General features: G+C 43.6%; 1 protein-coding gene across 6 annotated transcripts in view; it reads right to left on the reverse strand.

The window, feature by feature from the left end:
- Positions 1–636: 636 nt before the first annotated feature.
- Cobl (cordon-bleu WH2 repeat protein) overlaps positions 637–13,037 on the reverse strand; it is a 230,454-nt gene continuing 218,053 nt past the window's right edge. For all 6 annotated transcript variants that reach the window (XM_029483416.1, XM_029483415.1, XM_021176724.2 and 3 more), the window contains one exon: positions 637–2,977. In XM_029483416.1, the coding sequence (XP_029339276.1) occupies positions 2,960–2,977 (18 nt within the window). In that variant the 3' untranslated portion in view covers positions 637–2,959. The remainder of the gene's footprint in view (positions 2,978–13,037) is intronic.

Here is a 13,037-nt window from a genome sequence, read left to right on the forward strand (position 1 = left end):
TGGAAGGGAGCAGGTAGATGTCTTTACAGGCTTCCTGCCAGGATGATGACCTAAGTAAAGGCTGTTGAGGTTTCCCTGAGTGAACCCAACCTTTCCTGTTACTTGCCTCGAGGCTGGTCTTTGCAGCCAGGAAGGTGAGAGATGAGTAGCTGGGCGTGTGAAGAACAGTTAATAGAGGCTGAGATTAGACGAGGTAGGGAGCAAGAATTTATGAGGTGCTCATAGAGTCGGGGGGTTGACTAAGGTAAGGCTGGTCTCCAGGTGAAGGGTAATGGTAGTGGAGGAATCTAGGCATCACAGGCAGGGGACATACTCAAGGCATAGAAAGAATACCTCCCAGGATACCTTCCGTGAACGGGTGGTTGGATGTGGACAAATGAAGCAGTGGGAGGCCTGTTTAGACTAGGGAGGGGCAGGAAAGATAGAGCCTACTAAGAAGCTGGTAGGCTGAGGGAGAATGAAAACAGCTGACGGGGCGATGGGAGCTACAGAGGGTTGCTGAGAGAATGTAAGACACATGACAGACCTGTCTAGTCTTCTTAGCCTCTAGTTTGCTCATCTGGAAGATGGTGCTTTGATATGTGTGTTTACCAAAAGATGAGACAAGAGTCACTGTGATAAACTTAGCAGAGGCCATCAGCATGAACCAGGATGGTTTTATTAGTCTTTATCCCACACCTCACAATTTGAAGGTTTATAGATTCTGAGGTGGACAACACACCAGATATAGCATTAAGTTGGTCCACAAGAACAAAAATAACTAGAGGAGGGGCCCTTATGCTCTCCAAGGACCTCTCAAGCTTGGTTGGGGGCTCACAGGGAACTGTACGTGTTGGGAGTTAAAGGCGTGAGATGTACATTCTACTCTTCTCCCATCTTCTATAGTACCCCCTCCTCCCTCTCTCCCCTAGGTCATGCCCTTAGAGGTGGTGCATTTGCCTTCTCTCTGCTTTGCCTCTGTTTTTTCCTTGAGTAATTCACCCAAACCAAGGCCTTTCTTTATCAACCTGGTTGAGTCTCTCACCCCTTTCCTGATGATTTTTCTCTATAGTATTTAATCTGCTATACCTAGCATTTTGCTAAAAGTCTGTTTCTTGTATCATCTAAACTCTCTGGTTATGATGATCTTATCTGAAGGAACACACAGGCATGGAGGAAGCTTCATCTATCGGTTTGACTTTTAAAGTCCTCCAAAGACCTATGCCTGCGGCACTATGGGGAGGGAACCTTCCAGAACTGAGGCATAGAGGAAGGAAGCTAGAAAGCTGTTGTCACACATCTCAAGGAGATAGCAAGATCCCAGCTCCTTCCTTTCTTTCTTGTGTCCTGTCATAAAGGTGAGCAGAGGCCTCCAGCACACGCTTTTGTCCTGATGTCTTGTGTTGCCACAGGGACAGCAACAGGGCCAAAGTCTCTGAAACCCTGAGCCAAAATAAACCCCTTTAAACTGTTTACCTCAGGTGTTTGGTCACAGTGATGGAACACTGATTAACACAGCAGCCAAAATATTTGTTGGCAGAAAAGATTAATCCCTCCATTTTGTAGGCAGGATGAACACTGTAGCATGAAGTCCACACGACAGTTACAGCATTGGATTTGCATTTATTTGTGGCACTAAGAGAAAGAGCAGACAGCTGTGACTAAGAGCAATTGGCTGGTAGCTCTTGCCTCACTGAGAAAGTTTAGCAATGTTAATCACACAGTACCAAGTTCCCACTCTACCCGATGCCTAGATTTAAAACAGGGGGAAATAGTAAAAGGATTTCATGGTTTTGTTTTTTTTTCAGTAAGGCAGAGATTTTATATCATGAACTCATTTTGACTTATATTGCTGTCTTGATTTTCTCCATATAAGAAAAGGTTTTAGAGATACATTAAAAAAAAAAAACACAAAACTTCCTGCTGAGTTTAAATTCTTTAAAGATGGTGTCTACCCACAATGTACTATAAGAATGTCATATAATACCAGGGCAGCTGCTGGACCATGCCAAAGTGTGTCAGGATAAAATGTAAGCCACAGAATGTGCAGCACAATGTGGACTGCCCTCTGCTACATATAGGACCTCAACACTCTGCTCTCTGGCCCTGTGCAGGATTTCAGAAGGCTACTGGTGAAATCTCAGGCTCCATGCAAGGCTCCTTCACAGTAACCTGATGCATGTCATAGCCTTCTGGGACACTGGGGATGGGGGAGGGGGGAAACTATACAAGTGGGACACATCTATACAGAAAACAGACAACCCTTCCAGTGTTCTCATCTCTGCTTCCCATCATCTTCTAAGGAGCCAGGAATGTCTTGCTCAGAGGGTCAAGTAGGGCTGATACTCTGGGCAGCAACAGTGGAATTTTAGAAGCTAGTTGGTCAGATCACAATCCAAGATCATCTGTGAGGTGTGAGGCTTCACTGTGTGAGGAATACAAATATGAATCTGATGCTATTCTATCCTGCAAAAGTCATCTCAGCAGCCTTCCTCCATTGTGCTTCTTACTCCAGAAACAGCATCCTGGAGCATGTAATAGATTCTGACTATTTCTGTTGATTTATGTTTTTGTACACCTAGAATTCAAAAGATCATAAATGATTTTAACCATGTGTATGTGGTCAAAGTCTCAAAGATCCAAAAATCAACTTAGGGCATAATTCCTTGTGCCCATAGCTATAATCAAGTGTGAGTGCTGGGCTCCAGCCTGTGTATTCCCATTACTCTGCCAACAAGAGCAGTTTATTGGCAACTGTGAGCATTCAGAGGCAGATCATATGTCCTTGGCACACAAGTCACACAGCAAAGCAGTATCTCCCCTTTGACCATTATGTAGGAACACGGAAAATCCATCGTGGGCAAGTTGGCCTGGAGACAGGAAAGTACCGCCACTTCTTGAAGGTTTCATTTCCTGTCATGTGGATTTCTAAAGTGATGATACTTGGAGCTGTGCAGGTGGTCTCTTCAGTGGTAGGACTTCACACGAGCAAGGGAACCTGCAGTGAAGATGGGTAGAGTTATTGCCTCTGTGGGCAACAAAGTATTCAGAAGAGAGTTATGCATGCTCATCCTTGTAAAAGATGGTGAAGAACTGAGATCTAGACCACTGGCCATGCTTCTCACTCTCCCAAAGACCTTTCTAAAATACAAACATGCTTATAACCTTCCAGTGACTTGTGAGAAAACAAGTAACATAGAATCTGTGGATGTTTATTTGCAGGTCCCTCCCACAGCATCTCATTGCTCCTTGCTGGAAGAGACACCTGGAGGCAGGAACCCTAGTAGACTCACTCACTCCACCTATCTAAAGTGCATGACCAGAGTTTGTGGTGTGGATGAAGGAGCATGAAGTTCTTCCTCTATGTGACAGGAAAGATCACACAGATCCTGATGGTTTAGTTTTCTCCTGATAGCCCAACAACAGGAAATCAGGAACTGGGGTCTATCTCTACTGCCTCTGAAAATGAGTTAAGGAGATGGATGTCCTGTGAAATAATCACTGTTTCTCTCCTGGAGTATCTTCCAGGCTGAAGAAGACTGGCTGGGAATTTGCTATTGTGTGTGTCTTAGCTAGGGTTTTACTGCTGTGAACAGACACCATGACCAAGGCAAGTCTTATAAAAAACAACATTTAACTGGGGCTAGCTTACAGGTTCATAGGTTCAGTCCATTATCATCAAGGTGGGAGAATGGCAGCATCCAGGCTCTCATGATGCAGGCAGAGCTGAGAGTTCTACATCTTCATCCAAAGGCTGCTAATGGAAGACAGACTTCCAGGCAATTGGGGTGAGAGTCTTAAGCCCACACCCACAGTGACACACCTACTCCAACCACATCACACCTATTCCAACAAGGCCACACCTCCAAATGGTGCCACTCCCTGGTCCAAGAATATACAAACCATCACAGTGTGCTACCTTTTTAGGTCATCAACCAAAGCAAATACCCCAAAGCTACAAATTCCTTTAGAACACAAGCACCATTGGGTTGACAGGACCCAGCTAACTGCCACTCTACATGCTCTCTCAATTAATCGTCCCAACATTCTCACTATAATTCAAGAATAATGGGTAAGGTATGTGTGGAAGAACATTTTCTCATATTTGTAAGCTGAACATCTCAGTTCCAGGTGGTAGAATGACCAGGTGACAGCTTTGGGATGTGACTAGGTCCCTTGGGAGTATAGCATCTCTCAAAGGCTTAGTGTCTAATCCAGGCCTAGAATCTCTCTATTGTGCTTCTAGCCCAATGGCACTGAACATCATCATACATGGTCAATCCCTGATCTCCTAGTTGGAGAGAAGCCACTGTCTATGGCTCATTAAACCATGTGCCTCGTGCTTCTTCTTACAACAGCAGGCATGGACTTGGTGAAGGATATTGGGAGCCTCACAGTTCCACTAACACCTGTGAATGAAGGGAGTGCTATGTCCCTTTGCCTCCATCTTTGACACTATAATGGGAAATGTGTGAAGGATGACCCCATGGGGATAGTGGTACAACAAATCAGGTAGATGTCCCAGCTTTGGAGTGGAGAAAATACTTTTAGTATAGTGATGTTTAATCAGAGTTCTGTGATAAAAGGGGACTTACATAAGTGCCTTTGGGTCAAATGCTCATCAGCAAGACCTACTTAGAGCACAGACCCTCTGACCACTTGTATACTCGGCTCAATTCCTTTTGTCTTCATGTGGGCTCAGGAACATCTCCCCAGCTCTTTTGGCACCCTCTGACCTCTAGTGCTTCATATTCTGGGGTCGGCATCTCTTGGCAGCCTTATTGTTGAAACTTGGGAATAAGAAGATATAAGTAGAAGCCCTACTCACAGCTACCAGTTGTGAAGCTGTACAGTGGTCATGCTGTGGTATGACCTCACAAGGGCTCTCCAGTTGACCTGACATCTACAAGTCTCCACACCCCTGCTCTAGTTCCATTCTTCCATCCCCAGAAGAAGGAAAAGCATATGCAGGATTCCCACAGGAGATCTGCTTGTGCATGGCCTCCCAAACCCTGCAGAAAGATTTCCAGAGCCAAGGAAAATGTGGAGAAACATGGCTGCAGAAGTCTTTGGTTAAGAAGGGAAGAAATTTCTGCAAGAGGTAGAAATATGCATGGAGGAACTATAGCCACAATCCAAGTGTAGGGCACAATCTACTGTGTAGAGCAAAAAGCAAAAAGAAGACAGAAGCTCAAGGGCCCAATCACTAGGACAAGACCTGTATCTAACACAATCAAGTGGTATTAAGGGGTCAGGGACAGGATGGGGTAAGGCAAGGTCAGGGATGTGGTCAGAGCTACCTCAGTTGGACTCAGAAAAAAGAGTCTGCCTACAGGGTGCCTCAGAAAAGCTAGACATAATGGTGGGAAGTATAGCAGGAACCAATTGGAAGGTTTAGGAGAAGATACAACCATAGCCATCAGTGTTACTTGCATATATGAGCCACAGAAGAAGCTGGGAGACGGGATGAGTTAGAAAGAAGCTAAAGAGGCAGCTCTAGGGTCATGTTGAAAAATGGCCAAGGGGTGGTAGCACCTCATAAAGGACCCTACCATAGCCCAGAGTAGTACAGCCCATACATTCCAATAGTGCTTCCCTCCAAACTCCAGTCTCCTCCCTCCATGACCCTTTAGTTAGACTTCAGTTGTTAATTCAAACCAGCAGAAAATCTTCACTGTGGAGTCTAGAACACTAAGAAGCTGAAAAACTGTCATGTGGTTTGAGAGAACCACATGGAAGCACTTATTTTGAAAGGTACTTAATGAACTGTTAAAAAAAATGTTTTTTCCTGATTCCCTGTGGTGAAAGCCTGCAGGGGGAGAAGAATGCAACATCTTTGCAGTGACCAATGCAGTGAGGGGAGGCTCTAGGAAGAAGATAGCCAGGAGAAGACAGGCAGAACTGAGAGCAGGAGGGCACGCCAGAGGAGGCTACCTTAAGGTAGCTGTCCTGGTTGAGGTACATGGGAAGAAGAGGTTTGTTTTTAAATAAATGTTTACTGTATTAACAACTGAAATATCACAGACACATCACCCCTGCCTCAGAGATAGAGAGAGATAAAGAGATAGAGACAGAGAGAAAGGCAGGCAGGTAGACAGCATATGCATGCACTTGAGACACAGTCTTATGTGGAACCTATTATCCATCTGAACTCTCACTTATGGCCAGTCCAATGGATTCTGCTCCTCCTAATGCTGGGATTAAGTTATGTTTTAGTAATGCATGTCCCTCTGGCACCTTGGCCACAATCAAGATCACAACACCACTCACAAGATTTCCCAGAATTTCCTTCAGTTCTCAAATGTCACCAATCACCTAACAACTACAGAGAAGTTTATATTTTCTGGAATTTTGTAGCAATCCAGCAATATGACTAAAATTTACGGCCATGTTTCTTAGAGCATAATTATGTTGAACTCATCTGCATTACTGCAGGTTTCAGCGTCACTGTTCTTGCAGTGAAGACTGCATGAACACATCATATTTGTTTATTCATTCTTTTTCTGATGGGCAGTTGTTCACAACTTTGAGGCAGTTATAAATAAAACTGCTGTGAGCATTGTATGTGAAAACAAGTACACCCATCTTCTTGCCCTCCTCCTTATTTGCTCTGTTACGTGTTGAGAAAAGCAGAGAAAACAGGCATTTTGTGGGTTTTATGATGCTGAGCAGGTATTCATTCTTCTTTTAAAAAGTAGTTCATATGGGAATAGATTTTAAACATTAACATTGTGCTCCTTGAACACATTTCTCATGTTCTAGGACACACCAAGCACCATCACCTCTCATATTGTTCTCTTATCATACCTGGGTCTGGAATCAATAACTGGAGTACATTGGGACCTGCTAATTAGTGAAGCTATCTAGGCCTGGAAGTGGTATGTATGTGTATTTATGTGTGTGTTGTATTGTGTTTGTGGTGTGTGTGGTATGTGTCTGTGAGTGCATGTGTGTGAATATGTGTATGGCACACACGTGCGTGAAGTCTTTTTTTTGCTTATTATCCAGTCTCTTTATCAGATGTGGAGTTTGTTCAGCTCATGTATTTCTTCTGGAGTTTTGGCGTTTGTATCTTCATTGTTTGACATTGGTATGTTTAAAGTAACGCACCCCTGCGTGAAGTTGTTTGTGATATTCCTTTCATATCATAATCTCTTACTATATCTGGAGAATCTGTGATGTTATACCTCCTTCCTGAAATTGACATAAAAACAACAACAACAAAAAAAACCCAAACCAAACCAAACCAAAACACTTTTTCTCTTGGTATATCCTGTGCCAGAGTTTTCCACTTATTGGTTTTGTTTTAGAACGAACAGTGGGTCTAACTTTTAGAATCACTTTCCTCTTATTTTATTGATTCCTGCTATGACCTTTACTTTTTCCTGCTAACTTGAGATTTCAGTTTTGCTCTTCTTTTTTCTAGCTTTCTACAGAAGAATATCCAGTCCTAGAACAACGAAGCACCATGAATTTCTCTTGAAAACATTATAGTAGCAGCACTCCACAGTTTCCTGCTGTAATTCACAATCACCTCAAGCTACTTTCTAATTCTCCTTTGAGTAGTCTTTTTATTTAAAACTATGTTATTTCAATATTTGGGGATTTTCCTGGGGCCATGTTATTATTAGTTTATAATTTAATCCTGCTATAATCATGAACATGCTTGCTATGTGTAGTCTTTAGATGTAGCTACAGTAACTATTTTCTAATATCTGGGATCATTATGGGGCAGGTACAGTCATGTTCAGTCATTAATTATTGTTTCAGACTAGCCTACCATTTTGTTACTTGATCGTGACTGGATGCCATATGCTGCCAAATTTTTCCTTGAAATTTGCTAAACAGTTTCACATTCATACATATATTATTAAGCTTTGTTACGTGATGTGGTCATTTGGAAGTAAGTTGGTCCTTGTTTGAAGAATTTTGGGGCAGCAGAGGGTCATGAAAATTGTTGCCCACTGCTAAGAGAAGAGCATGTTTAAAAGACCCAACATTTTGAGTACGCTTGGGAAGATATGAAGGAATTATTCTCAGTCTATGAGAGCTCCAAATTCTCCTCCTCCACTCTCCATTGGTGGTCCTTCTTGCACCTTGACGTGTATTGGGTTATCAAACCCTGCTCTGCTAAATACTCCACTAGGTTCTGCAGGTCTCCGGATTGCTCTGGGTCACCATCTCTTCTTTAACATTCACTATGTATGCAGATGCTTTGATGCTCTGGAACTGAAGCTCTGCTCCACAAACAAGGAGTTCTTGGATGTGCTGCATACTTTTATGCCAACTTGACACAAGCTAAAGTCATCTGAGAGGTAGAACCTTGACTGAGTAAATGCCTACACAACAGACTGTAGGTAAGCCTGAAAGCATTTTGCTAATTAGTAATTGATGGGTTAGTGTCCTGCCCATTGTAGGTGGAGCCATACTAAAGAAAGCTGAGCAAGCCAGGATGAGCAAGCCAGTAAGCAGTACCCTTCCATTGCCTCTGCATCAGCTCCTGCCTCCATGTTCCTGCCCTGTGTGAGTTTCTGTCCTGACTTCCTTCAGTGTAAGTCAAATAAACTCTTTCCTCCCCACATTGCTTTTGGTTCGTGATATTTCACCATAGCAACAGTAACCCTAACTAGGACGATGGGCCTGTGTCAGCGCCCTTTCTACACCACAGCTCAGATGCTGCTGGATTATGAGATGTTGGATGCAGGCCTCACAGTCTGCTATGGTGTCTCTCAGGGACTGTAATCCCTGTGGCTTGATAGCTAATTACTTTTCCTAAATGTCTGGTTGCTTAAGATAGGATGGTGTATTGCCTGTTTGTTTGTTTTTTGTGTGTCAACTTGACATAGGCTGAAGTTATCACAGAGAAAGGAGCTTCAGTTGAGGAAATGCCTCCGGCTGTAAGCTATTTTATCAATTAGTGATCAAGGGAGAGGGACCATTGTGGGTGGTGCCATCCCTGGGCTATAAGAAAGCAAGCTGTTTATCAGGTTTAGGAGTTCTCTGGTGGAATTTTTTGGGTCAATTATATATACTATCATATCATCTGCAAAAAGTGATATTTTGACTTCATCGCATTCCCGGATTTTTTTTTTAATTTTTAATATTTTTTATTACATATTTTCCTCAATTACATTTCCAATGCTATCCCAAAAGTCCCCCATAGCGCCCCCCACTTCCCTACCCACCCATTCCCATTCTTTTGGCCCTGGCATTCCCCTATATTGGGGCATATAAAGTTTGCAAGTCCAATGGGCCTCTCTTTCCAGTGATGGCCGACTAGGCCATCTTTCTATACATATGCAGCTAGAGACAAGAGCTCCGGGGTACTGGTTAGTTCATCATGTTGTTCCAACTATATGCCCCTTCTTAGAATTGGGAACAAAACACCCATGGAAGGAGTTACAGAGACAAAGTTTCGAGCTGTGATGAAAGGATGGACCATCTAGAGACTGCCGTATTCAGGGATCCATCCCATAATCAGCTTCTAAACGCTGACACCATTGCATACACTAGCAAGATTTTGCTGAAAGGACCCAAATATAGCTGTCTCTTGTGAGACTATGCCGGGGCCTAGCAAACACAGGAGTGGATGCTCACAGTCAGCTATTGGATGTATCACAGGGCTCCCAATGGAGAAGCTAGAGAAAGTACCCAAGTAGCTAAAGGGATCTGCAACCCTATAGTTGGAACAACATGATGAACTAACCAGTACCCCGGAGCTCTTGTCTCTAGCTGCATATGTATAGAAAGATGGCCTAGTCGGCCATCACTGGAAAGAGAGGCCCATTGGACTTGCAAAATTTATATGCCCCAATATAGGGGAATGCCAGGGCCAAAAGAATGGGAATGGGTGGGTAGGGAAGTGGGGGGCGGTATGGGGGACTTTTGGGATAGCATTGGAAATGTAATTGAGGAAAATATGTAATAAAAAATATTAAAAATTTTTTAAAAAAAAGAAAGAAAGCTGAGCAAGGCAGAGGAAGCAAGCCAGTAAGAAACATTCCTTCATGGCCTCTGCATCAGCTCCTGCTTCCTGACCTGCTTGAGTTCCAGTCCTGACTTCCTTTGGTGATGAACAGCAATGTGGGAAGTTTAAGCTGAATAAACCCTTTATTCCCCAATTTGCTTCTTGGTCATGATGTTTTGTGCAGGAATAGAAAACTTGCCTAAGACAGATGACAAATCTAATCCCTGAAATTACCTTCTGGACTAAGCTCTCAGAGACCCATTGAGCATATTTAAAGCTATGTCCTTTCGAGGTGTACCCTATCTATTCTTCTCAGGTAGTATGATTCTACTGGTCTACCTCCACTGTTACAGGTTAGCAGCCTTCCTACTTTACCAGATTCTTTCCTCTACAACCAGCCTATACAAACTGTGCCAAGGCAGAACCAGTCAGTATGAATAGCTTAAAAATCACATATGTCCACATACTGACAAACCTGTAGGTACTCTATACTCTTTCATCTTTATTTTTCTTATGACTTTTTCAAAAACCAGTCTCAAGATGGGTAGGATGGAGTCCCATTAAAATGAGCCTTGAGCTCCTTAAATGTGTGCATGCCACTCTATGTATATTTTACCTGTAAAACAGCTGTAAAAAGTAAACTCCTGTAACATGCAGATAAAGTTCCCCTGGAGTCGTTGCTAATGTTTGCAATGTACTTCTATTGTACACAAATAAAATCCTGGGCCAGGTGTGAGAGTCACATGCCTGTAATCTCAGCATTCTGAGACAGGAGGACTGTTGAATTCAGTGCTAACTTGGGCTACACGGTGAGATCTCAACAAAAGGAGAAAAAGTGTGTGCAGATAGGCAAGATGGGTAGATTGTGAAGATGGAGAGATATGGGCTAAAATAAATACAGCAAACTCTCACCAAAAGTTCTTGGGACTGGATACAGGGGCATTTGTTACACAAGTTTGACATCTTTTCTATGAAAAATGATAAAAAATCATTTATGCTAAAATGAGTAAAAATGTAGCTTGCTGAACTGTATTTAATAGGAGTCAGAGCAAGAAATGACCATGAAGTCTAGGCAGGCTTTCAAGGAAACCCTTTAGCCAGCTTTGAGATAGTTCATAAAATGAATCCCACACTAGAAAACCAGAATGTTTGTGAGTCTCTAGAGCATGCTCTGTGGACTGTGGACTTATACCTTGGTTGGGTGAATCTCTGAGAGTTGCTCACACAATTTTCAACCCTGTATCTTCCACTGGAAAAATGAGAGTGAGGTCTGTGTTACAGAACTCCCAGGTGCCCAGGGGCATTTCATGATGGGCTGGGCAGCACACACTCACTGTGTGATTCTGCAGTGCTCCTGTTCTGACATATCTTCCCCACACAGAGGAGAGGGTTGCTGTGGCTCTTGGGTTTGGAGGTTTCAGCCCATACCTGGCTCAGCCCAGAAGGGAGAGGGAGAGAGCAGAAGGAGCTGGCCAACAGTAGCAAGCACTCCCATTAGGCTTTTCTTTTGGTATACGGGTTTCTGGGGCACACTGCAGATAGAGACTATTACTTGGACATGGAGCCACAGGCCGAGTGAGCACTCCAGCTCAGCTAATACTAGGATACTGGATCACGCTTTCTGGGGGTATTGGGATACCTTACCTAGGTGAATATCTGACAGCACATGAGGATAAGTGGGAATGGGGCAGTTGGTGAGGGAAAGGTAAGGGAGACAGGAGAGGCAGGGCAGCTGCTCATCCTTTGCTCACTCCCACAGGCAGTGTAGAAGACCTGGAATTCTTGTCCACCATCAGCAAGGACAATATGATGATGCCATCTGGATAGGAACAGTTCTTAGTGTGTGAGGGAAAAAAATTGAAGTGGAAAGTAATGCTCATGCATTTTTGGGGTATATACAAAAGGAAACGGCAAAAGGACTGCATGGGGAAGATGTAGCTAGACTTTCACAGAAGCAAGTTAAGGAGGCAGGTTACCGTCAATGAAGCTTGAGCATATACTGAGAGCAAATGATGCCAGCTCAGGCTTACAGCACACTGCCCAGGAGTACTTCTGTGACCAACAGACAAGCATCTGAGAAACATGCATGTGCGAGGAGGAGCGAGAGTCTGTCTGGGCAAAGGAGCAGGCCCTAGAGCAGAGATCAGTGTGGATGTGGCTGACACACACTGGGGCTTCCTGAAAGACACATGCTGTTTAAAAGGTGTTAGTATTATTTGTTTACACAAAAAAAGAAAAGTATTCTGGGGGGTCACTGGAGAACACAAAAAGCTGCAAAAAATATTTAAACTTTTATTTTTCTTCCTTCCGGGCCAAGGAGAATATTCTCTGCCTGGCAAAGGTGACTGACCAGTGCTGTTGGGGCACAGTGCTGGGGAATGACTTCTTGGCAAGAAGAAATCCCCAAGAAAGCAGGGTTTTCTCTAATTAGGGGCTTTTCTTCCAGATTGGGTGGGAAGATTCTAGGCACAAAGGAATCCAGGGGATCCAGCAGCTGGGTGATAGGTGAGGGTGCAAACAAGCCAGGGAGGAAGACAGGACAGGCCCAAAGGTCATTTTATTTCCCCAAAGAAAAGGAAGGTGTATTTGTAACCTGAATTGGATATCTGGCAGGATTTTCAAATGATTCTCTGGGACATGAGCTTTTAGCACATGGACGCGAGGATGCAAAGGAGGGCTGTGATGTGCATGGTACCATAAATTGGGATATGCTGCCTTAATTCTCTGTTCAGATCTCGACCCAGTGCCCACTCTGTACCAGAAGCTATTGACAGGGTTGATGGTACAATGATAGGTGAGCCTTGTGCAAGATTATGTTGTGCAAAATGAGGCCCACATCCTACAGCACTTAGATTAGTTAGTTCTTGGGGAACTCAGAACTATGAGCTGTATTCTGAAGGGAAAATTAAATGGCGATGATATGGGAAAACTGGGCCAGCCTGGGCACTGAAGGAGCTTATCAGGGAGTTTAGAGTGAAAACATGAAAGACAAATGCACCCAGTGTTTACCCCAGCTCCATTTTCAGAGACAACAGAACTTGGGAGAGCTGTCAGTAGACAATCTTGACTGCCTGTCTTGAAGCCATTCCAA

Source organism: Mus caroli, chromosome 11, assembly GCF_900094665.2.
Source record: "Mus caroli chromosome 11, CAROLI_EIJ_v1.1, whole genome shotgun sequence".
NCBI classification, from domain to species: Eukaryota; Metazoa; Chordata; class Mammalia; order Rodentia; family Muridae; genus Mus; species Mus caroli.